Here is a 27,211-nt window from a genome sequence, read left to right as displayed (position 1 = left end):
CTTTCTGTTCGTGGAGGCTACAGGTTATCCTTGTTGGATGTGGATGTTGGAGTTGAATACCTGTAAAACGAGGGCTTAGAAAATGGCATATTATAAATAAAAAATGGTGTTGTTCGATATTGGTCACGAAGCCTCAGGTAAATTAAGTTTGCAAAAAACTTTAAATTTCTATTGTTTCGGAAGTTTGTATCCATTTCAGATGAAATGTCCTTAAAAAGATGGCAGTTTTTTGTGGGTTACACAGGAAGTGGCAATCCGCTACAGCGTGATTCTTCATGTGGTACCCTGGGAATTGGACTTATTCTACTGATGTGATGTGCTTACACGTGGGAGGAGCCCTTGTTAAATCTTTCTCCCTCTCAGAGCACGGGGCCTTTGTGGTTTCATGTCATATGCCCATTTCCCTCCCCAGCAGTGATTATTACCCACAGCAGGGACTGAATCTGAGGTCATCCCGGCTTGACAGGCTGGAGACCTGTCCCAGGAAAAACCTAGGCACAGATGCAGACACTAGCATGTGCTTTGTCTGTCGCATGTGCCACTAGTTCTAAGTCTAAGATTGTAGCATCTACCCTCTGGGGAGAAAGGCTTTCTTGATTTTATACCATTCTTACTTAATGTTTCTCATTTTTCATTCCGGCTGCTAACTTGAACCATGCACTTCCCATTTCTTGAATAGGAAAGCGAGCAGTAACAAATCCACAGTCCTGCAATGCTAACTCGATTACAGAACGACATAAGGTGAATTTTGTGCCTGTGTTCACCATCAAAGTGAATGGTAACACGGGCGCAAAATCTCACAAGAATCGAGAACCGGGATTCTCAGCAATGAGATCTTTCTTTCCGATTTTTTACACCCCTCGTCAACAACCTAACAAGGTTCCCACCCACAAGACATGTGAAACAGAGTACAGGGATGAGAGACAGAATCTGGTGAACTGGTACAGCAACAATAATCTCTCCTTCAATGTCAATAAAATGAAGGAGATTGTTTTCAACTTCAGGAAGTGTAAAGGAGAACATACCTCTGTCTACATCAATAGGGATGAAGTAGAAAGGGGCGAGAGCTTCAAGTTTTTAGGTGTCCAAATCACCAACAACCTGTCCTGGTCTCCCCCATGCCGACACTATAGTTAAGAAAGCCCACCAATGCCTCTACTTTCTCAGAAGATTAAGGAAATTTGGCATGTCAGTTACGACTCTCACCAACTTTTACAGATGCACCATAGAAAGCATTCTTTCTGGTTGTATCACAGCTTGGTATGGCTCCTGCTCTGCCCAAGACCACAAGAAACTTCAAAAGATTTGAATGTAGCCCAATCCATCATGCAAACCAGCCTCCCATCCACTGACTATGTCTACACTTCCTGCTGCCTTGGCAAACCAGCCAGCACAATTAAGGACCCTACGCACATCGGACATTCTCTCATCCACCTTCTTCCTTTAGGAAAAAGATAGAAAGGTCTGATGTCACGTACTAACTGAGTCAAGAACAGCTTCTTTTCTGCTGCTGTCAGACTTTTGAATGGACTTACCTTGCATTAAAATGATCTTTCTCTACACCCTAGCTGTGACTGTAACATTACATTCTGCACTTTCTCATTTCATTTTCTACGAACGGTATGTTTTGAATGTATAGCATGCAAGGAACAATACTTTTCACTGTATGTTAATACATATGACAATAATAAATCAAACCAAAATCAAATCAAATGAAAGGGCGAGAATCTCATTGTTGGGTGGTATGGTGGCACAGTGATTAGCACTGCCACCTCACAGCGCCAGGGATCTGGGTTCGATTCCCAGTTTGCATCACTGTCTGTGTAGTGTTTGCATGTTCTCCCCATGTCTGCGTGGGTTTCCTCCGGGTGCTCCACTTTCCTCTCACAGTCTGAAAGATGTGCTGGTTAGGTTAATTGACCTGAACAGGTGTCGGACTGTGGCGACTAGGAGAAGTTCACTGTGACTTCATTGCAGTGTTAATGTAAGCCTTACTTATGACTAGTAAATAAACCTTACTTTTACTTGTAATATATTTTAAATAAATTATAATGTACTTAGTGAGCTCCCCCACACCTCATTATCCCCTCACTGAATACTCATATTCTAAGATGGGATGTCATGATGGAGAGGTTTACAACATAGAATCATAAATTTTACAGTGTAGAAGGAGACCATTTGGCCCATCAAGCCTGCACCAACAACAATCCTACCCAGATCCTAGCCCTGTAACCCCACATATTTACCCTAAGAGGTGACACTAACATTAAGGGACAATTTATCATGTCCAGTCAACTTAACCTGCAAGTCTTTGGATTGTGGGAGAAAACTGGAATGCCCAGAGAAAATCCATGCAGGCACAGGGAGAATGTGCAAACTCCAGGCAGACAGTGACCCAAGGCCAGGATTGAACCTGGGTCCCTGGCGCTGTGAGGCAGCAGTGCTAACCATTGTATCATTGCGCCACCCAGATTTATAAAGTCCTGAATCAGTCGAGGGGCTCCACCCCCTGCTTCCCTGGGAGGCCCAAAGGTAAGTATAGACCCTGGAGGGAGCAGGACAAGCCTGGGCAATGCCTTCCACTGCCTCCAGCATGGCTTGGTACTGTTAACTTAGTAGTGTCAATATGACCAGTGTCAACCTGTGCAAGGGGTCAGCCCCTCTGGGGAGCCCCATTTGTGAGAGGGAAAGATTCTGTTATGTTTGTTGAGAGAATAATAGAACCTACACTGCAGAAGGAGGCCATTCAGCCCATCGAGCCTGCATCAACAACAATCCCCTCCAGCCCCTATCACCATAACCTTACATATTTGCCCTGCTAATCCTGCTGACACTAAAGGCAATTTAGCATGGCCAATCAATCTAACCAGCACATCTTCAGACTGTGGGGGGAAACCGGAGCTCCCAGAGGAATCCCACGCAGATATGGGGAGAACTGCAAATTCCACACAGACAGTTACCTGAGGCCAGAATTGAACCCAAGTCCCTGGTACCATGAGACAGCAGTGCTAACCCATTGCACCATCATGCTGCCCAGAGGGGGAGTGCTGTTGCTTCTGCTGTCCTATTTGAGATGCAGCCAGCCCCTGTTGCTTTTGAAAAAGATTCTCTATGTCCGTGGGAGGGCCTGGGGGAGTTACCTCCTGTGCTGATCCAAGTGCCCTTTAAAGATGGCACCCTGATCTCTGTGGAGCCAGCTTGTGTGGAGTTTGCACGTTCTCTCTGTGTCTGCGTGGATTTCCTCCAGGTGCTCTGGTTTCCTCCCACAGTCCAAAGATTAGTGAATTGGCCATGCTGGATTGCCACTTAGTGTCCCAATATGTGTAGTTAGGGGGGTTAATGGGTTGGATATGTGGGGTTGCGAGGATACGATCTTCTCTGTTGGAGAGTTGGTGCAGACATGATGGACTGAATGGCCTCCATCTGCACTGGATTCGATTCCTATGATTCTTCCTTTATCCACTGGTAAACAGTTCAACTGGCCAACCAAACTCTGAAAAAGAACATTTCCTCACATTCTAGTTGACTTTTTGCCAGCGTATTTTCTAACCTTGTTTTTCGCTTTTAGTTTCAAGGGTGTTATCCAAATCTATTTTCAGAATTTTAATAAACTTCAATTTTACCCCCTTGAGCCTATATTTCTCCAAAATTAATGACCATAACTTTCTAAGCTTACCCTCTTGAATAAAAGATCTAAGTTCAGATATCATTGTTGCTGCTTCCTCTGCGCTCTCTCCAGGGCCTCTGTATCTAACCATCACCAGATGTGAGGGCCAAAGTAGGATACACTGAAGTGCAAATGTACAAAACTCTTAGGTAACCGAATAATACTACATTTGCTTTATGAGATTTCAATAGTTCCTCAAACTTTTATTGCTTCCCTGCAGCTACTGCACATTATTTATGAATCGTTAGTGACCCGTCAATGATTTCCCATTCCAGCTCTCTTACTTTTCATGGGCACTCAAGCATGAGATATCCTGAGGTTCCTGGCACCTGCATATAACACAGCAATACTCCACACTGAATAAAGTCTGCCACAGATGAACCCAGTCACAATTTATCTAAAGCAGGAGGTGATGGTCTAGTGGTATTATCACTAGTCGATTAGTCCTGAAACTCAGCTACTGTTCTGGGGACCTGGGTTTGTATCCCACCACAGCAAATGGTGGAATTTGAATTCAATAAAACAAAAAATCTGGATTAAGAATCTATAGATGACCATGAAACCATTGTTGATTGTCAGAAAAACCCATCTGGTTCTCTAAGGAAATCTGCTATCCTTACCTGGTCTGGCCTACATGCAATCCAGGGCACACAGAAATGTGGTTGACTTTCAACTGCCCTTGGTCAACTAGGGATGGGCAATAAATGATGACCAGCCAGCGGCGCTCATGTCTCATGAATGAATAAAAAAACAGAAGCTTTGCCTTATTATCAACCTGTATGTGCATTCTTGTTTTACTAGTAGGTTTCACTATTTGTGCTTTTTCCAATTTTCTTTTTATTCATTGTGGAACATGGGTGCCACTGGCTAGACAGCATTTATTGCCCATCCCTAGTTACCCTTGAGAAGGTGGTGGTGAGCTGCCTTCTTGAATTGCTGCAGTCCATGTTTTGTGGGTTGACCCACAATGCTGTTAGGGAGGGAATTCTAGGATTTTGACCTTTGCGACTGCAAAGGAACGGCGATATATTTCCATGTCAGGATTGTGAGTGGCTTGGAGGGGAACTTGCAGCTGATGGTGTTCCCATGTATCTGCTGCCCTTGTCCTTCTAGATGGAAGTGGTCACGGTTTGGAAGATGCTGTCTAAGGATCTTGTACTGTCTAAGAATCCATTCTAAAAAAGTGACGTAGCATAGAGTCATCAAAGTCAAAGCTGTGAACCCTTCCAATTGATTTTTCTCCAGACAGTCTGTCGTGTTTAAGAGTCTCCATACTAAGAGACTGCGAAATGGGTCAGGTTTCTGCCCATTATCTGGAGATACAGAGAGATCTTCCAACAGGACACACTCAACTTATCCAAATGTGGAGTGATGAAGTGCAGGTTGGCTATATTAATGTTTTAGGAATCCATGTGGAGGGGCAGACTGGAGTTTAACAAATTCAAGTTACCCAACATATTCAGATAGAACCTTGTTCTATGTTCTGGGAGAAAAATCCTCGATAGGAGCATTAATCCCCATAGTTCTGTGGAGTTGAGGCCCGGTGACAGGTGGTTTTACAGCTGGGGAATTTTATGAAGCTTTTACTATAGTTATCAGATGTCCCAGCCTGTCACTTTGACTGAAGGCGTGTCACCTTGAAGCCACCTGGATTCCCGCAGAGATCGAGCTAACCTGGTCATTAGATCGCTGAAGTGTGAGTGCGCAGTAAGCTATTCTGACAGAGCCTGGAGGGGAGTTAAAAAAAATCAGATCTTCGCCACTAAGAAGAGTGTTGTATTGGGTCCCTTCTGGCCCGCCAAATTGGCCAGGTAAGACACTCACTGCAGCTTCCCACTCAGGTTAAAGTTGCACCCAGACTATATCAGCTTTGAGCGTTTGACTTATCAAATCAGGAAGAATTAGATAAACATCAGGAATCATCTGCTCCTGCCAGCTCTGAGGCAGGAAAGGAACTTGGGTGATTTTAAGAGCCCAGTTACCCTGTTTGTTGATGTATGTGTAGGATTTTGACTTTATTTATTTAAACGACAATAATCTTGATGAGATCTTGGAAGTGCCCAGATTTAATGGAAGAATTAATCATGACTCATTGTGTAAAATAACATATTAACCAGCAGGGATTACAGGCACATTATTAAACACCAGGTGAAGCAGTCCAGTGAGTATCAGATAATTATATGTGAGCATGAAAGATATGATGAGGCAGTTATTATCTCTACAATCTGATAACACTTTCTTAAATTAGGTGTAATTTTTGCTGGCAAGGCCAGCATTCGTTCCTCATCACCAATTCCCCTACTAACTGAGTAGCTTGCTAGGCTATTCAACCACATTGCTGTGGGTCTGGAGTCACATGTAGGCCAGACCATGTAAGGATGGCAGATTTCCTTCCTTGAAGGACATTAGTGAACCAGATTGACTTTTAAAGCAATCAGTGTTACTTTCATGACCAACATTACTGAGACTAGCTTTCAATTCCTATTTTGTTAGAACCACAGGATCCCTACAGTGCAGAGGGAGGCCTTGCTACCCATCGAGTCTGCACAACTCTCCACAGGAGCATCTTATTCAAACCCACTGCCACCCCTACACCTTTTCCCATAATCCTGTGCATTTGCCATGGCCAATCTACTTAACCTGCATATCGTACCCCCAGAGCACTGGATTACTAGTCCAATGATCATAGAATCCCTACAGTGCAGAAGGAGGATGTTCAGCCCATCAGGTCTGCATCGACCACAATTCCACCAAGCCCTGTAACCCCACATATTTACCCTGATAATCCCCCTGATGATAGGATTGACTTAGCATGGCCAATCAACCTAAACTGCTCATCTTTGGACTGTGGCAGGAAACCGGAGCACCCGGAGGAAACCCATGCAAACACAGGGAGAGTGTGCAAACTCCACACATAGATGCAAGGGTGCAATTGAACCCAGGTCCGTGGTGCTGTGAGGCAGCAGTGCTAACCACTGTGCCACCATACCGCCCTTATATTATAATTCTGCCACCATCTCCCCAATAGACCTGTATTAGTCATTTATTTCTACAATGTACTCTATTAAAGATAAAGATAACACTTTAATGTCCTACTAATATGCTTGAAAATATCTGATGCCCAATTATCAAAAGAATTAATATTTTCTGAATTCCAGGATGGAAAATGATACTGTTGGGAATATCATATCTTTCAAAATTAGAATTTTCTTTTAAAATACGGAAAGACATCGCATTATCTGGACACTCAGATGTTGACCCGAGGTTTTTTTAAACGGTCACAAGTTCACCTTTGAACTAAGAACACAACAACCTTTTTCCAAGAAATCACCTGACCAGCATCGAAGGGAAAATGAGCTGTTTATTCATTTTGAACTCCAATCACTTTGACGGGGAAACAACCAGCAAAGGCTCGTGATTTACTGGAAATCCCATGACAAAGACATGCTTGAAGTTTTGGACCTGTGGTGTTTGGAATCAATGTGTTTTGGGAATAAGCTGAGAAGGAAGGTAGACTGAGCTCATTGTTTCCCAGCCTTGCCTGAAATTCTACATGTGGTTATCAACCTCCTGCCAGAGTAATCATCATCTGAGTATAACTTGTCAGCATTTGGAAAACTGAAAAACTGAGAGGAGGAGAATTGATCAAGCTTTAAATTCTCCTCTATGCTGTAACTTTATTGTTGAGAACCTCCATCTATTAGATCTTCACACGAGGGAGTACCAGATCAACAGCATCAAAACGCTACAAACTTTATCCTTTATGTTATGAAACCTAACCTCCAAAGCCATTCTATCTGTTTGTCCCTTGTTTTTTTGTGTGTGCTTGTGGTGGAATAATTTTTAAAAAGGGATAGATAGTTATAATTTTAGGTACATTGTGTATGCAACAGTTCTTGCAACTTGTTTCAGAAAACAAGTTTTGTTTTATGATAAATAAATCTTTGAACTTATTGAAATAAATCTGGTTAAATTTTCTTTTACTGTAGGTCTGACAACAGGTAAATAATCCGCTGTTTGGTGAGTGAATCGAACTTTTAAACAAACAGTATGATCTGTATAGCAGTGGGGCCATAGAAATTGCAAATGCCTCCCAACCCAGTTGTAATAAAATTCATGTCTGATTTACAGTCTATACCTGATAGGTTACACTTAAACCTGCCTTATTTTTTATAGACACTGACATGGTAATTGGTGTATTTCTTGCATTTTCTATTTTAGTTTCAGATTTCAAGCATTCACAGTTTCTTTTCTGCCCCCTACAGCTTTGACATTACCTGGTGAGTGTTTCTCTACCACTACTGTATCAGGCAGGGTGCTGCTTTCTGACGGAGGACTGGTTGGCTCAGGCAAAGGCTTTGAACTACGAGGATGACCTGGAAGAAAAACAAGGGCAGAGTGAACATCCACACACAATCCAGAGAGAGACATCTTAAAACAGCATCATCTTTAATGCTTCCTTTGAAGGCAGTTTGAAGTGCTTTCTTCAGTCGCCCCTGCAACAATGAGAGGGTTTTCCATACAATCCTAACAGGATTAGCAGCCTCTTCCTTATCCGATAAGTTATGCCCTGCTCCTAGTTTTCCTTCTGTTCACCTCCTCCCCCTTTACCATCTCCTCTGCGCGCAACCTTTCTCTCAAGGGTCTGTCAATACAGCCTTTAAAGCAGACACACTGGCGGGAATTTTACCACGTTTCCCACCCCTGAATCAAGACAGCTGAGACTCGCAAAGCAGCATTCTCCATTGGCCCCGGGTGGGATCTTATGAGCCTCGGGTGGGCGAGACGGTAAAATTCCGGCAACCAGCAGCAAATTTGGGATATAGAGATCTTGAATTTACTTTGCTTTCTTCACTTAAATGACAATAATCTTAATGATATCTGGGAAATGCTCAGATTTAATGGATTAATGTGAAAATAGAGTATTAAACAGCAGTGACTATTTGGTCGAAATTCTCCAATATCCTTCATCCCACTGCAACTGCCAGCGAGAATGGAGAATTTGGCGCTCAGTCAGAATGCCACTCATTGCAACAGGACTGGAGAATCCCAGCCACGGATGAAGTTGGAGAATTCTTGCCACTGTCTGAAATTTGGCATTCTTGTGTTTGTCCTGATGAGTGCAAGATGAAAAACTTCAGAAGCATGTCTCTCTTTTCAGCAATATACAGACACAATAATAAACACAAGGTACATCTGTTGGGTCTCCAGTTGTGGCCTCACCAGTGTCTAGTTTCATCATTGTATCCCTACTTTTGTACTCTATATCTCTGCCAATGAAGGAGAGCATTCCATATGTCTTCTTTACAACCTTATCTACTTGTACTGCGACTGTTACGGACCAGATTTCTCACTTCATTTACCTCTCTCAGTATACTCCCAGTTACTGTGCGTTCGCTTTTACTGTTTGACCTCCCTAAGTGCATTATCTCCCACTTACCAGAGTTGAGCCCCATCTGCCATTTTCCTGTCCACTCCACCAAACTAGGTCATTTTGGAACTTACAGCTATCCTCTACACAATTCACAACGCAGCCAATTGTTATGTTGTCTGCAGATTTCCCAATCATGCCCCCCAAGTTCAAGTGCAAATAGTGAATAAATAAAACAGAGAGCAAGGCTCCCAACACACAGCCCTGTAGAGCACTACCTGAAACGGCTTTTTATTCACAAGGACAGTCATTGACCATTACCTTCTGTTTCCTGTTACCAAGCCAACTTGGTACAATTTGCCACATTACCCTGCATCCCATTGGCTTTTACCTTTTTGACCAGTCAGTCATGTGGGACATTGTCAAATGCCTTACTAAAATCCACATAGACAATATCCACTGCATTACCCTCATCGATCCTCTTTGTCACTTCGTCACAAGTGACAAGTGAAAATCATGACTTTGTGAAGGGAAGATCAGGCCTTACAAATTTGATTGAATTCTTTCTAAAAGAATTCATTCAAATTTGTAAGGCCTGACCTTTCCTTCACAAAGTCATGATTTTCCCATCACCGAAGTAGGACTAACTGGCCCTATGATTGTTTGGCAGTTCCTTCATATTCTTTTTAAACAACAGAACCACATTTGAAATCCTCCAGCACCTCACCTGTGTTGCATGAGGATTGGAAAATAATCCTCAGAGCATCTACTATCTCCTCCCTGACCTCCTTCAACATCTTGGGGAACAATCCATCTGGCCCTGGTGACTTTACCACTTTCAAGGATTCCAATTCCCCTAACACTTCCTCTCTCGTTATGATTATTTTATCCAATATTTCACTCTGTGCCTCTTGGATGACTATATCCACATCATCCCTTTTCTCCATCTTTATAATATTCATTTAAAATTCTTCCCACATCCTTTGCATCTTTACACAATTTCCCTCCTTCGTTTCTTAAAGGTCCCACTTTGTCCATAGCTATCCTTTTGCTCTTTATATACTGGTGGTCATCTATAAGTATTCCTTAATCTTGCTTGCTAATTTTTTTTCAAGCTCTCTCTTTGATTTCCTTTTTTTTATTTTCTTGATCCTTGCTCTTTCTATACTCCTTGACGCTATGTGCAGTTTTTGTGACTATCACAAGCTTTCTTTTTCTGTTTAATCTTCCCCTGTTTTTTTTAGATTTTTCTGGTCTAGATTTGGCAGTACCATTCTTATTTTTAGTGGGGGTGTGTCTGCTTTGTACCCTAAGGATCTCACTTCTTACAATTGTAGAATCAAAGAGTCCTACCGTGCAGAAGGGGGCCATTCAGTTTACTACTAATGTAACCTTTAGCAATCTTGTTCAGTCCATCTGAGCCAAATCTGTTCTCAGTTTTGTAAAACTTGTTTTCCCCTAGTTTAAAACTTTTACTCCTGACTTATCTTTGCCCTCTTCCATTATAATACTATATCTAACCCATTCATAGTCACTATCCCTGAAATGGGCACCTACTGTCACTTCACCACTTGCCCATCTTCATTTCCCAAGACGAAACCCAGAATTGCATTTCCTCTTGTTTGTCATGTATTGTTCAAAAAAATATCCTGGACACAGTACATGAATTTTTCACCCTCAATGCCCCTTGCATTGCTTGAAACCCAGTTGATATTGGGATGGATAAAGTTTTCTACTAATGTCCTCTTATTCCTACAGGCAGAAATTTGTCCATATACATGTATTCTTCTGTCTCCCTTTCACTATTTGGGCGTCTGAAATATAATCCAGGTAGTGTGAGTGCCCCTTTTGTATTCTAAAGCTCAACCCATAAAGCATCATTTGTTAACTTGTTTAGTATCCCTTCTCACAACTACAATTGATTCTTTAGCCAATAATGCTCCTCACCCCCCCTACTTTGTTGTAGTCCACTCTATCCTGCTTGAAAGATCTATACCAGGGTATTGAGCTGCCAATTTTGCCCCTTCTTTAGCTAGGGTTCTGTTAAAGCAACATGTCTCTGCCATGTGTCTATCTGTGCCCTTAATTCATCTGCCTTTTTTGTAACAGAGACTGATAGCCAAGTTCCGCACACATGAGGACGGTCTCAACAGGGATCTTGGGTTCATGTCGCACTATCTGTAACCCCCGTGACTTGCCTGGGTTTGCAAAACCTCACTTACTGTACTGTCTGGAGACAATACACATCTCTTTAAACTGTGATCAGTGCTCCTTCCACTCACATTATCAGCCACTTCAGGTCTTGAACAGCAGGTTAGGTGTAAGGATTCGCATTCTAATCAGTAATCTCTAAACTGTCTGTGCTTTATATGCTCTGTCTGAGGCCAGAACTCTCCATTCACCTGACGAAGGGACTAACCCCGAAAGCTTGTGAGTATATTATCAAATAAATAGGTTGGACTAAAACCTGGTGTTGTCAGACTTTTTACTGTTTTTTGTAATACTCATGGCATTGAAGCAGAAACAGCTCAACACCACCAATTCTCTTTGCTGGACACTTTTTAATCCTCATTTCCATTGTCTTTCCGAGTTGCTGACTACATCATTAATTCACGTTCTCCCACCTCCTGATCTGAATCTGACCCCTCTAAGTCTACCCTTTGGTCTTCGTCCCCCTGCCATACTAGTTTGAAACCTCCCCTTCCACTGTCAATTGTGGTTGAATTATGAGCAGATATGTGGTGCGTGAAAATTCTCAGCAACTAGGATTAAGCCTACCTGAACTCATTTCACATTGGATCCCACAGGCATCAGATTTTCATACCACTAATGCCAGGGGTAGTAGTGGAAGTGGGTGGAATCTTGTCTTTTGGGAAGCATTTGGAGAGTTACATGAATAGGATGGGTATGGAGTGATATGGGCTAAATGCGGGCAATCGGGATAAGCTTAGGGGTTTTAAGGAAGGGGCGGCATGGATTGGTTGGGCCAAAGGGCCTGTTTCCACACTGTGAAAATCTATGACTTATGACTCTCTGACTTATGACTCTAATCTGGGCTAGATTCAAACCCCACAAACAAACCAGAATCTCACCTCCAAAGACATGTGGGTCAGGGTGATTGGCCATGCAAAATTGCCCCTTAGTATGAGTGGGATTAGCATGGTAAATACATGGGGTTACGGGGATGGGGCCTGGGTGGGATTGTTGTCAGTGCAGACTCGATGGGCCGAATGGTCTCCTTCTGCATGGTATAAATTCTATGATTCAAAGGCCTGCATCTGACTCACGATACCACTCAATCCACCAGCTCCATGTGTAATTTTATGGAAATCATAAGAAATGGAGCGATCCAATGTAGTGATGTATTAATCAGCACAGGAAGGATGTGGATGTGTTATGTGATCTCTGAGGCAATGATGTCATGTTAAAAGCCACATCCTTCTTTGATTTTCACTTTACTGTTTATTTGTGGTTCGAGTACAGCAATTAAAGCCATACACAATTTATATTACATTATCCCATTTGAAAAATGGCTTGAAAAATGATGGTCTACTTCTTTCTATGAACTAATGATGCTGTCTTCAAAACATTCAGTACATTGCACCTTTCCAACTGCATACTTATTACCTCACCTCATCCGAAGGCTTTCTTCCCGGTTAGTCTTGCTTTTGCTCCCGCTACTGGATTATGTTCTTCCGCCCTAAAGACCTTCTCTGGCTCAGTGATTTCCCTCTCAGTCGTTCCCTCCCAAAAATGGAGCAAATGGTTACTTATAAGATACAGTAAGAAGTCTCGCAACACCAGGTTAAAGTCCAACAGCTTTATTACTTTCCTAGCTATGCCTATGACTCACCTGAGGAAGGAGCAGCGCTCCGAAAGCTCGTGATATCAAATAGACCTGTTGGACTTTAACCTGGTGTTGCGAGACTTCTTACTGTGCACACCCAATCCAATATCTCCACATCACGTATAAGATATGCTGTTGAAATTATGATGGACAACATGTTGGGTGGGATTTTCCGGCTCGCCCCAAAACTGCAAAATCCCATCCGAGGTCAACAGACCTTTGCATAATCTGCCCCTCCCCTGCCCGCTACTATTCCAGTGGCATGCAGGCAGGAAAATTGACCCCCCCCCCGCCACTCATTGTGTAAATAAATAACATAACGGCCATAACATGATTTATCAGTGAAATGTCTTCAGCCAGAGGATGGTGAATCTGTGGAACTCTTTGCCACAGAAGGGTATGGAGGCCAGGTCATTTGAGTGTTTTTAAGGCAAAGGTAGATAGGTTCTTGATTAATAAGGGGATCAGGGGTTATGGGGGAAAGGCAGGAGAATGGGGATGAAAAAAAACAGCAGCCATGATTGAATGGCACAGCAAACTTGATGGGCTGAGTGGCCTAATTCTGCTCCTATGTCTTATGGTCTTATGGTCTAAGACAAGGCTTGAGGTAGAATCTATTAGACACCCACATTGCAGGTCTGGACCGAAAGGTTGGGATCAGATTCTGGATGGTGATATGGAATCATATTGCCTGAAGAGGAGCAGAGAAAATTGAGAAAGTGATAGAGGGAGAAAGGCAATACCTAAATTTCTGAGCAGCTATTTTCAAAGCGTGTGTTATGTTTCACAATGAAATTTGGGTGACTTCATTCAGTCATTTATTCAATTGGAAATATTATTTCATAATATATCCATTTACCTTTGAATTGATTTGATTTATTGTTGTCACATGCACTGGAATACAGTGAAAAGTATTGTTTCTTGTGTGCTAAAAAGACAAAACATACCGTTCATAGAGTTCAGTACAGTGCAGTGTTGAAGGAAAAGGATAGGGTGAATTCAGTTTTGGAAGCACAGAACAGTCAGAAAAGATGAAACTCGAGGGAATGCTGGGGACAAGATCTAGAAAACAGATGGGAAGGCAAACCTGAATCTCTGTATTTCAAGTGTTGGTCAGGCTGTATGGCCATAAGATGATCCCCTTCTTGAAGAACATTAAGACTCAAGAACAGCTTCTTCCCCGCTGCCCATCAGACCTTTGAACGGACCTACCTTGCATTGAGCTGATCTTTCTCCACACCCTAGCTATGACTGTAACACTACATTCTGCACTCTCTCCTTTCCATCTCTATGAATGGTAATATTTTTCACTGTATCCCAATACATGTGACAATAATAAATCAAATCATTAAAATGAACAGGGTTGGTTGTATGATATTATTACAATTATTATGCATTTTTTTCTCCCCAGTATTAAGAATGTTTTACAGCATTGAGAGATTTGAACTCACAACCTCTGGGCTGCTAGTTGAGTAATAAAGCTTTTACACTGCCTTACTCAGCTTCCATGAATAATTAACATTGCCATCTCCCCCGCCCCCTCCCCTGGAGCAAAAGCAAAAGAAAAGAATTAAGTTTTTACCTGCTTGTCGGATCCTTTGTAAGACCTTGCAGCCAATCAGCTCCACCTTCATAGCTATTCTTTGGTACCATGTCAGTGGTGTAATTCGAATGTACCGTCCCACAAAAGATGGGATAAAATTGTTGCGAACCAGTTGTTGGTCATTTATGTTCCCTTCAAAAATCTTTTTCGAAAGAAAAGGAAAGGTAAAAAGTAAACAGGAAAATAGGTGAAGCCACTGTTTCAAAGGTTTTATATATAGAACGATAGAATCACAGAACCCTACAGTGCAGAAAGAGGCCCTTCGGCCCATCGAGTCTGCACCAACCACAATCCCACCCAGGCCCTACCCCCATATCCCTACATATTGTACCCACTAATCCCTCTAACCTACGCATCCTAGTACACTAAGGGACAATTTAGCACGGCCAATCAACCTAACCCGCACATCTTTGGACTGTGGGAGGAAACCGGAGCGCCTGGAGGAAACCCACGCAGACATAAGAACATAAGAAATAGGAGCAGGAGTAGGCCATCTAGCCCTTCGAGCCTGCCCCGCCATTCAACAAGATCATGGCTGATCTGTCGTGGCTCAGTTCCACATTCCTGTCCTCTCCCCATAACCCTTAATCCCCTCTCTTATCAAAAACCCATCAACCCGCGCCTTAAAAATATTTAGCGAGGCAGCCTCCACCACTTCAACGGGCAGAGAATTCCAGAGATTCACCACCCTTTGAGTGAAGAAGTTCCTCCTCAACTCCGTTCTAAACCTCCCCTCCTTTATCTTGAGGCTGTGCCCCCTAGTCCTACTGTCCTTTCTGAGCAGGAAGAGTCTCTCCACCTCTAATGTGCAAACTCCACACAGACAGTGACCCAAGCCAGGAATCGAACCCAGGATGCTGGAGCTGTGAAGCGGCAGTGCTAACCGCTGTGCTACCGTGCCGTGTATATGTATCTATTATATAATATATATAACATATATATAGCACATATAATAGATACATATACACATAAATATACATATGCATACTTATATATACATACATTCTACAGATACCTATATACACACATACAGATATATATACACATATATATTTTTATAGGTACAATTATACATATATTACACACACATATATATACACAGATATATACATACATACATATATATTCACACACATGTATACTTCCCTTTTCTTAGTGGCAGTTTAAATCTGACAAGTCCATGTGATTTCCTGGTGTACAGCAGCAGTGATGGCAGCAACTGTGCAAGTTGCTAATCACGTTGAAGTATCCTCACAGACAGGAAATATAAAATATACAATGGCTGTAATTCACCCAAGCCTCTGTTTAAATATCCTGGACAATTCCTGTGCAGTCCTTGTCTGTGCACTTGTGAGGTAATGCAGGGGGGTGCCAGGAGGGGTGGGGTGGGAGGGGGGGAGGGGTGGGTGCTGGGAAGGGTTGGGTCTTCCAGTGCACCTGAGTTATGAGCCCAGGGGCAATGAAAGTATATATATGTGCGCCAATATACAGTTTGTAGATTATGTAACTCAACGTTCCATTGTTAAGTATGAATTACATTTAAAATTAGATAGGAATTACCTTGCCTGCCTTGCTGTTCTTACGCTTATAGACTCTCCAGGTTCTTCCGTCTTTGCTGTGGGAAATCTTGTATGTCTTTACGTAGAAGTTATAGCCATTGTTGGTGCTGCCTTTGGTTACAATCCCTGGTGATGCAGAATACACACTCAGTTACACAGTTAAAACATAATATGCTAGCAAATTGTATTTAATTACACTTTTTGAGAAATTTGTAGTCGCGACTCAGTTTATATTTCTGCATGATATCTTAGTTATAAAAAGAAAGTTTTAAAAAATTAATTTATGGGTGTGGCTGTCTAGGCCAACATTTATTGCTCATCCCTAGTAGCCCTTGAGAAGGTGGTGATGAGTTCCTTCTTGAACTGCTGCAGTCTGTAGGTACACTCACAGTGCTGTTAGGGAGGGAGCTCCAGGATTTTGACCCAGTGACAGTGAAGAAATGGCAATGTATTTCCAAGTCGGGATGGTGAGTGACTTGGAGGGGAACCTCCGGGTGATGGTGTTCCCACATACCTGCTGCTCTTCAAGATGGCAGCGGTCATGGGTTTGAAAGGTGCAGCCAAAGGAGCCTTGGAGAGTTCCTGCAGTGCATCTTGTAGATGGTACACACTGCTAACACTGCATTGGTGGTGGAGGGATTGAATGTTTGTGGAAGTGGTAGCAATCAAATTGCTTTGTCCTTTATTGCATTTATATAGCACCTTTCACAACCAGGGCCATCACAGCCAGGGAATGAATTTTATGCAGTCACCATTTTAATGTAGGAAACACAGCACCGAATTGAAGTGGGAGTGAGGCGGACAATGGAAATGTCCGCTGACCTCAGGCGGAATTTTACAGTTTCAGGTCGTGCGAGGCCGTAATATCTCGCTCATAGGCCGGAATTCTCTGCTGTTCATGCCAGCGGGATTCTCTGAATGGAGATTTGGATAAGCACTAAAATCTCTGTCCTCGCTGCAGTGGTAGTGGGGTGGGATTGGCCGCAGAATTCCGGCCATTATGTGGTAAAGATTAGCGGTAAGCCAGAGAATTGGGAAAGTTTCAAAAACCAACAAAAAAATGACAAAAAGTAAAGAGGGAGAAGAAAAACTATGAGAATAAACCAGCAATAATATAAAAAATGGTCAGTAAGAGTTTCTTTAAATACATCAAAAGGAAGAGAGAGGCCATAAGCCCCTTAGCGGAAGAAACTGGAGAAATAATGATGGGGAGCTGGGAAATGGCAGATGAGTTAAATAAATACTTTGCGTCAGTCATCACGGTAGAAAACACTGATAGCATTCCAAAACTACTAAAGAAGAATGATCCCTGGAATGAAGAGCTTGTCGTATGAGGAAAAAGCAGGAGAAATGGAATGAGGAAAACATAAGAACATAAGAACATAAGAAATAGGAGCAGGAGTAGGCCATCTAGCCCTTCGAGCCTGCCCCGCCATTCAATAAGATCATGGCTGATCTGTCGTGGCTCAGTTCCACTTTCCCGCCCTCTCCCCATAACCCTTAATCCCTTCTCTTATCAAGAACCCATCAACCCGCTTCTTAAAAATATTTAGCGAGGCAGCCTCCACCACTTCAACGGGCAGAGAATTCCAGAGATTCACCACCCTTTGAGTGAAGAAGTTCCTCCTCAACTCCGTTCTAAACCGCCTCCCCTTTATCTTGAGGCTGTGCCCCCTACAGCCATGATTGTATGGCGGAGCAGACTCAATGGGCTGAGTGGCCTAATTCTGCTCCTATGTCTTATGGTCTTATGGTCTAAATAATCAAGGGGCAAGGGGCGGTTAGATGATGTGGGGGAAGGAAATAAATACAATAACTATCATTGAAAAAAGGTAGCAGGAAAACCAGTGGGCTAAAGGCTGGTAAGTCCCTTGGACCTGATGGGTTACATCCTAAGTTAGTAATGGAAGTAGCTACAGAGATAGTGGGTGCACACTGGTAGTAATCTTTCAAGAATCTTCATGTTCTGGAAAATTTCCAGAGGATTGGAAAACTGTCAATGTAACACTCTTGTTCAAAAAGGGAGGTAGTCATAAAACAGCTAACAATAGACTAGTTAACTTAACGTCTGTTATCGGGAAAATGGTAGAATCCATTACAAAGGATGTAATAGCAGAGCATGTAGAAATACATCATATAATTAAGCAGTGTCAGCATAACTTTATGAAGCGGAAATCAAACCTGGCAAATATATTAGAATTCTTTGAGGTGGTAATGAACAGGATACATAAGGGGAACCAACAGATAAACTTGGATTTCCAAAACATGCTCAGTAAGGTATCACACAAAAGGTTACTTAATAACAGCCCATGGTGTTGGGGGTAGTATATTAGCACGAATGGAAGGTTGGCTAAATAATAAAAGACAGAGACTGAGGATGAGAGGAGCATTTTCAGGACGGCAACCTGTAACTAGGAGAGTGCCACAGGAATCAGTGCTGGGGCCACAATTATTTACAATATATATTAATAACTTGGACGAGGGAAGTCATGTTCTATTGTCAAATTTGTGCATGACACAAAAATAGAAGGGAAGGCAAGTGGTGAGGATGGCACAAAGGATATAGACAGGTTAGTTAAGTCAACAAACCTTGGCAGGTGGAATGTAATATAGGACAATGTGAAGTTATACAGCTTAGTAGGAAAAATAAAGGAGCTGAATATTATTTAAATGGAGAAAGACTGCAGAAAGCTGCAGCACAGAGGGATTGGATTTCCTTGTGCATAAATCACAAAAAGCTAGTGTGCAAATTCAGCAGGTAATAGAGAAGGCAGATGGAATGTTGATCTTTACTTCAAAGGTTGTGGCGTACAAAATAGGAATGCCTTGTTAAAGCTACACAGTTTTGATCCTCTTTATTAAGGAAAGATGTACCGACATTGGAGGCTGTCCAGAGAAAGTTCACTGGGTTGATCCCGGGTATGGACGGATTGTCTTTTGAGGAGAGGTTGAGTTGGTTGGGCTTGTACTCATTGGCGTTTAGAAGAATGAGAGGTGATCTTATTGAGACATACAGGATTCTAAGGGGGTTGCTAATTGGTTGTTTCCCTTTGAGGGAAAATCTAGAATGAGAGGACATAAACTCAGAGCCGATTAACAGAGATGAGGAGGAATTTCTTCTCTCAAAGGGGAGTGAATCTACGGAATTCTTTATCGCAGAGGGCTGTAGAGACTGGATTGTTAAGTATGTTCAAGGCTGAGATGGACATGTGTTTAATCATTAAAGGAACTAGAGATTTTGGGGAAAAAGCGGGAAAGGGGAGCTGAGGATTATGTCAGATTAGTCATGGTATCTTTGGCAGCATGATGGCACAGTAGTTAGCACTGCTGCCTCACAGTGCCAGGGACCTGGGTTCGATTCCCGCTTGATTCCAACTGTGTGGTGTTCTCCCTGTGTCTGCATGGGTGCTCTGGCTTCCTCCCAAAGTCCAAAGATGTGCAGGTTAGGTAGATTGGCCATGCTAACTGGTCTCTTAGTGTCAGGGGGACTAGCTAGGGTTAATGGATGGGGTTACGGGGATAGGGGCTGGGTGGGATTGTAATCAGTGCAGACTCGATGGGCTGAATGGCCTCCTTCGGCACCGTAGGATTCTATAAATGGTGGAGTAGACTCGATGGGCTGAATGGCCTACTTCTGTTCCTTCTTCTGGTCTAACATGACAGGGACAGTTTTAGTCTGCACTGGTTTGCACTGCATAGCCCAGAAACGTAGATTATAATTTGGTTAAAAAAACTTGAATATATATTATTTTACTGACCTGTGATGTTCTTCCGTTCTCCCAAGTCTATTTGCAGCCATTGCCCCTCATTGTGTATGTCTGCAGCCCAAGCCCTTGGATGTCCTTCGCTGCTGACATTCGCCCTGTCAGGAGACCAAATAATCAACTCTCCAAATTCATTCTTCTCTGTCCAAGATGATGAGGCAGTAAAGTGCCTGCTCTTAAGAACATCATCACAATCTAAGGAGAGTTAAAGAAACATCAGATAGATTACCCTGAACAGGTAGGTTTATTTCTGTTTGAGTTCTCCCCACCTGTGCTGTTTTCAGTTTTCTTCAGAGAGAGGATTTTAAACTGCACAGAGCCATAGTTTATTTATTAGCGTCACAAGTAGGTTTACATTAACACTGCAATGAAGTTACTGTGAAAATCCCCTAGTTACCACACTACCAAGATTTGGCCTGGTTAGCACTGTTGCCACACAGCGCCAGGGATCCAGGTCTGATTCCTGGCTCGGGTCACTGTCTGTGTGGAGTTTGCACATTCTCCCCGTAACTGCATGGGTTTCCTTCGGGTGCTCCGGTTTCCTCCCATGTTCTGAAAGATGTGCTGGTTAATTACATAGACCTGAACAGGCGTCGTACTATGGCGACTTGAGGAATTTCACAGTGACTTCATTGCAGTGTTAATATAAGCCTTACTTGTGACGAATAAATAAACTTTACTACTCTCAACAGCAGAGCTCAAATAAATGTCTAAGTGCTGTAACTTGACTAATAAATTAAAATCTGGCTTTTGATAAACATTTTAATTTCCAGCAGTCTGATATTCATCTTACCGAAACATCTCATCTCATCAGCCTGGGTATTCGTCTCACTCACTGTGCCTTGGTAAGAATTTCCTGCTATGACTGGTGCTTGTAGCGTATTCTTTACCAATTGATTAAAAAAACTATTCACTCTATTTATAGCCAACTGTGTTTTAAGATCATTAAAAGAGTTAACAATATATAAATATATCTGCCCACTCCTATCATTGCCTTCAGTAAGCCTTACAGACAGCACTCAGTAATGACAACTTGAACACCAAGACTCCACAGATATGACGTTCAAGCAAACTCATTAAGGAAACAGTGTGAATTTTAATGTGATTTAAAATGCTTGTGTTCAATCTAATTGATCTAAACATAGCAATCTCCTACAATTACTAAACAAATATAACCTGCATTTATTGCTCGGAGTCATTAGATATCATATCAGTGCTTCTAGGCAGCGGGTACTCTGGATTCTGTAACAGGAAATTATAGTCTATTACACAGTAAGACAGGATCCTGCTGTGTAAAATGGTTGTCATGCATGCCTACAGAACAGTAGTTGCTGCTGTTCAAAATAGTTAATTGCGTGCGTTGGTACATTCCTTAGATACATGATAAGGCCAGAATAAATGCAAGTCATTTTTCCTTCCAAATTGAGATCCCAGTACAGCTCTCCTCTCCACATCCGAAGGGCTACAGCATTGTGCATATCAATTACGCGGCAGGTCTAGCCATCCGTTTTCAGATCTGGCCTATTAAAGTCAAGTATTAACCACACTTCCCCCTCCATTGTCAAATCCTGTCAGATCATCCTGGAGGACGTGGTCACCATCTCTCTGCAAGAAACTGCAATTTCAACCCTCTTCTCAGATGCTCCTGCAACTCCAATATGGAGTGTGGGGGCCTCATGGATGTCCTGATCTCGAAGACTAAAACCATTGACACAAATACATCAAGTGCCATTTCCTTTGTGAAGTACAGTGAGAGTTTTTGTACTTTAAAAGGGGCATTATAAAATGAGATAGGCCTGAATTTTCTGGCTGTTCACACTTGGCCATCGCTGTGAGTGAGGACGGAGAATTTGGTGCTCAGTCAAATCTCCGCTCACTGCAGCGGGACCGGAGAATCCCACCAGCATTCACAGCTATTGTCTTTGCTTTTCACGGTGGCACAGTGGTTAGCGCTGCTGCCACACAGCGCCAGGGACCCGGGTTCGATTCTCGGCTCGGGTCACTGTCTGTGTGGAGTGTGCATATTCTTCCCGTGTCTGCAAGGGTTTCCTCCAAGTGCTCCGGTTTCCTTCCACAGTCCAAAGATGTGCGGGTTAGGTGAATTGGCCACGTTAAATAAGCCTTTAGTGTCAAGAGGACTAGCTGAGGTAAATGCATAGGGTTGTGGGGATAGGGCCTGGATGGGACTGTGGTCGGTGCAGACTCAATAGGCCGAATGGCCTCCTTCTGCACTGTTGGATTCTATGATACTATCCTAGACTTTAATTATCTTCAATGTATTCTGTAACAATTGTGGTTTTGTGTGGAAATTGGCTGGATCACCATCAAACTTCAACTATTTGCCAGCCTGTGATCGTATATCACAGGTTTCACATTGTAGAATCTCTTTCCCTGGCAGGATAGTACTAACTGCTCACCAGTCCTTCCTCTTGACTGTAATAGTGCGTGTGACAGTCTACCAGTTCCACTTTTAGAGCTTATGTAACCATCCCTACGAAAAATCTGACACACAATTAGAGGTTTGTTCTTTTACCTTTTCTGATCTCCATCCGTTTCTCAGATAATGAACCTCTGGAAGATATGGAGACATCAAAACTTAATAACGATAGTGAAATCAGATTCTTCAAGCAAAATATACAGCATTCCACCCATTACAGTGGATCAGAGGCCATTTTTTTAATTTAAATGTGCTACGCAAGGGTGCCTGGTCATTGCTGCTGTTTTATTACTTTAATAAATGAAAACTGTTACGCTACATACTGCAAGCAAGATAGTTCAAGTTAGAGCTTATATCAATCCAGGCAATGCAATGTGTTTCTGTTTCTATTAACATGTGCCACAAAATGAGTCAAGTTACTTGCATTTAATAAAGAAAATGCCACAGTGTGACCACTGAAGTCACAAAATCCTCTGGGTGCAGTTACTGCGGGCAGGGTTTTCCTCTTGAGGTCAGAATCCCAATGTCCAGATCATATCCCCATCTCAACCTAGTACCATGTTGGTATTAATCACCTGATAAAATTTTCCAAGGAATGACCAAATAATGGCTACAGGATGCTCTTGCCATCCACTTACAGAGGGTAGGCAGCTTCTGGAGGCTAAAAGGATAAATGAGAGAGGGAGAGGGGGTGCCCCCAAGATTGAGGCACCCACTCAGCACTTGAAATATTTCATTTCACGTGGCAAATTAGAATTATCACAACTGTGGCCAACTTCCTGCACTGGCTACAAGGGTGGTGGAGGTGGTGGGAGTAATAATTCTATTCAGAGCACTGGTCTCCCCTCCCCCCACTCTTCCATGGGAGCCATTTCCATTCACTGTGTTTTGGCCACCATATGGGGTTTGCCTGCCAAATAGCCACTGCCTGTCACTGCAGGAAAGGGACATAGATAGGCTCCCTGAGTTAGCTCTGCAGGCGACCCATCCACTGACTTGGGGCGGGTAACTGCTCTGGCTTATCAGAAATGGCCAGGAGTCGGGACTGTGCCGGATCCTGGCATGTTGGCTAGAGATGGGGAATTCCAGGCCTGCCCCCATCTCACAAGCAAGATCCTGCCCTGTGTCTCTTCCGATTAAACTAATGCAAAGGATCTCGGTTTTGAGAAAAGACAAATCTTGCCATCAAGACGTCAGTAGTTGGAATTTCTTCTGTGTGCCCCGATAACAATGTTTTGGCAGCAGTCCAGAAAAAACACCACAGAAACTTTACCCTCAGTTTTTTAAACTTACGTTTTAGTTAAAATTCCATTCGCAGAAGCTGATTCGTACAGAGTGATACCTTTCTTCAGATTCACCGAGATCGAGCCGCCCAGATCATCTGCTATTGCACCAGCGTGGATAGCTGCTTTACACAGAACAGATGTCTATGGAATAGTACATAATTCATTATCTTTGACATGTAAGTGTACCTTTAAGAAAGTTTTTCTTTTTAAAAAATCATTCAGTGATGTCATTGGGCTTGGAGCTAAACTCTGGCAGTCAGGTGATCAGACTTCCAGTTTTGTTTGTGGCATTCAGGTGATAGGGTTTTTTTTTCCCCTTTGGGCTTTCAGTATTGTCTCGGGGAAGCAGGTTAGCAGCAAGTTGATAAGCAGTTTTTCTCTATCTTTCCCTGTTCTTCTCTTTGTTTGGTTCTGAAACTTTTGTTAGTTAGCTGAAGGAGGAGCTTACTGCTACCTTGCCTTAAAGAAGCTGTGTTTTGGGAAACAGATTCGACTACAACCTCTTCTGAGTTTCTTCATAAGGGATTTTCAGCATTCAACCCAGGAGGTGGGATTTCTGTAACACATGGACATTATCCTTTTGTATTTACTTGGAGGGTCTTGTGTGTTGGATGTTGGCTTTGGTTGGAACACATTGAAGATATTTCCTTAAGATTATACATTATTGTGGTTGTTGTGTTTCTTGTTTGTAATTGTTAAAAGTTTTTGCTAACTGTCTTACTATACATATCAACAATATTCTTCATTAAACTTTGTTTTGATAAAAGATCCTCACGGGTTAATTGAATCGCATCTGGAGTGAAACTTCTCACGCTCATCCTAGCCAAATTCAACATAAAATGTTACAGGTCAGGCGAACACCTTGAAGTATTTGACTTGACTTGTAACATCTTCAACCAAGTTAGTGAAAATTGCCAGAACATGTTAGGTCTGGCTGGGGTACAGAGTGTGATCTTCATCATCCACACTGTAGTTGTCTGCCATCCTTATATTTCTGCCGTAGCGTTCACGGTGCTGGAGGTGTTCCCGGTGGCTGGAATTCTCCAGCCTCCCATTAGTGGCTTTCTCGGCAGCAACATTATTCGCTGGCGGCAGGATTTTCCAGTCCCGCTGCTGTCAATGAAATTTCCCATTGTAGCCACGCCACGCTGCTGGGAAACTTGCAGCAGGGGTGGGCTGCCGGCGGGAGAGAGAATCCACCGCTAGCAAACAGCTGGAGAATTCCGATCAGTATTTCACATAACAACTTACATTTATATAGCACCTTCAGTATAATAAAACATCCCAAGTCAGTACTTTATGGTGGTCTTACTGAAACATATAAGATTGTGAGGGGCTTTAACAGAGTACACGCTGAGAGAGTGTTTCCCCTCACAGGAGAATATAAAAGTAGAAGGCATACTTTCCAAATAAGGGATCACTCATTTAAGATGAAGATGACGAGGAATTTCCTCTCTCAAAGGGTGGTTTAGGAATTCTCTCTCACGGGGAGCTGTAGCGACTGGGTCACTGAATATATTCAACGTTGAGTTAGACAGATTTTTGATTCATGAGGGAATCAAGGGTTATGAGGAAAGTGGAGTTAAAGCCACAAACGGATCAGCCATGATGGGGCACTGTGGTTAGCCCTCCTGCCTCACAGCTCCATGGACATGGGTTTGATTCCCGGCCTGGGTTACTGTCTGTGTGGAATTTGCACATTCTCATCTGTCTGCGGGGTTTCCTATGGATGCTCCGGTTTCCTCCCACAGTCCAAAGATGTAAGGGTTAGGTGGATTGGCCGTGCTAAATTGCCCTTTAGTGTCCCGAAATACGCAGGTTAGAGGGATTCACAGGATAAATAAGTGAGGTTGCGGGGAGAGAGCCTGGGTGGAATTATTGTTGTTGCAGACTCGATGGGCCGAATGGCCTCCTTCTGCACTGTAGGGATTCTATGATCTTATTGACTGGCAGAGCAGGTTTGAGGATTTTAACCACAGTAACCTCATTGCAATGTTAATATATATACTTGTGACTTTAATAAATAAACTTTAAACTTACCTTGAGTGCGGATAAACACTAAACTCATCCAGCTGGACTTATCTTAAGTTCATGAGCATAAAATTGAGCAACATTGAGAATAACCCACAGGGCTTTGAGCTGGCTCCAATGATTTGATCCAACACCAATCTGAAATATTTCTGTCAATGTTTCTGCACTGACTCTGAACTTGCGCAGAATTACATGACAAAGACACACCAATTGAGCTGAACACCCTAAGAAATCTGAATTCTTGCAGGATATCTTTTCCCTATACTACAATAAAAGTTGTCCAAGAAGACACAGGAAAAAAGAATGAAGGTACAATATTGGAAATGTCCGTTATCTGCACCAACATAGATTTGTACAACCTAGGCAAACTAAAGGAGAAACTGAACTCTGCACTGACTCACAGAGGTGAAGTTATTAATATTTTATCACTGAAAAATCCAGTCTTTAAATGGCATATGTATTTTGATGAAGTATTGAGTTACCTCTTGGGATGGGGTGGGTGCTGTCCCATAACAAGAAAATCATAGAATCCCTACAGTGCAGAAGGAGGCCATTCAGCCCCTCGAGTCTGCACTGACCACAATCCCACCCAGGCCCTATCCCCATGACCCCATGCATTTACCCTAGCTAGTCCCCCTAACGCTAAAGGGCAATTTAGCACGGCCAATCCACCTAACCTGCACACCTTTGGCATGTGGGAGGAAACCGGAGCACCCGGAGGAAACCCACACAGACACAGGGAGAATGTGCAAACTCCACACAGACAGTGACCCGAAGCTGGAATTGAACCTGGATCCCTGGCGCCATGAGGCAGTAGCGCTAACCACTGTGCCACCCGTGCCGCCTTTATTCAGCCATTATCTTACTGAATGGCAGAGCAGACTTGAGAGACCACAAAGCCTATTCTTACCCCTGTTTCTTACATTCTTTGTGCCAGAAACAGATTGCAATGACATTTAATTCTGTCAAATTCAGCAAAAGCACACTGAATTACAAATAACTTAATGACAAGAGAACAAGTAAAGATGCAAATGGTTTTATTAATTAAGCATCTTAAAAATTCAACTTTTTTTTTGTTTAATGAGTTGATTTGTACTCACATCGCGATAACCCTGTTGAAGATTTCCCCAAACATCACCAGTGACATTTTTACAACCCGCTGGACAATATTTACTGTAATGGAAGCAAAAGGAACAGTTAGCGCAAAAACACTGAAAACAACAAACATTTCGGTAAATCAGTACTTACATTAAGTGTATCTTGTGTCAACTGTATTCTAAAAGTGGTTTTTACATTGCTGTTCAGGCATGGCATAGGCAGGGCACTGTGCAAGCCAAATGCAGGACCTCTAAGGGACGGCATGGTGGCACAGTGGTTAGCACTGCTGCTTCACAGTGCTAGGGGCCCTTGGGTTCAATTCCTGGCTTGGGTCACTAACTGCATGGAGTTTGCACATTCCCCCTGTGTCTGCGTGGGTTTCCTCTGGGTGCTCCCATGGTTCAAAAATGTATGGGTTATGTTTGATATGCAATGCTAAATTGACCCTTGGTATCAGTGGGATTAGCAGGGTAAATGTGTGGGGTTATGGGAGTAGGGCCTGGGTTGGATTCTGTTTGGTGCAAACTCAATAGACCGAATAATCTCCT

At 42.8% G+C, this 27,211-nt stretch overlaps 1 protein-coding gene across 1 annotated transcript in view; it reads right to left on the bottom strand.

The window, feature by feature from the left end:
* LOC145357876 (discoidin, CUB and LCCL domain-containing protein 1-like) overlaps positions 1 to 27,211 on the bottom strand; it is a 125,849-nt gene that overhangs the window by 14,766 nt on the left and 83,872 nt on the right. The window contains exons 5-11 of the mRNA XM_080211433.1: positions 26,666 to 26,738; positions 23,542 to 23,675; positions 22,345 to 22,382; positions 19,806 to 20,006; positions 16,049 to 16,173; positions 14,468 to 14,630; positions 7,945 to 8,043 (exon numbers count right to left, since the gene is read on the bottom strand). Of these exons, the coding sequence (XP_080067559.1) occupies positions 7,945 to 8,043; positions 14,468 to 14,630; positions 16,049 to 16,173; positions 19,806 to 20,006; positions 22,345 to 22,382; positions 23,542 to 23,675; positions 26,666 to 26,738 (833 nt within the window). The remainder of the gene's footprint in view (positions 1 to 7,944; positions 8,044 to 14,467; positions 14,631 to 16,048; positions 16,174 to 19,805; positions 20,007 to 22,344; positions 22,383 to 23,541; positions 23,676 to 26,665; positions 26,739 to 27,211) is intronic.

This window comes from Carcharhinus amblyrhynchos, chromosome 24 (assembly GCF_965287045.1).
Source record: "Carcharhinus amblyrhynchos chromosome 24, sCarAmb.v2.hapA, whole genome shotgun sequence".
NCBI lineage: Eukaryota > Metazoa > Chordata > Chondrichthyes > Carcharhiniformes > Carcharhinidae > Carcharhinus > Carcharhinus amblyrhynchos.
This window is presented reverse-complemented; position numbering and strand designations above follow the sequence as displayed.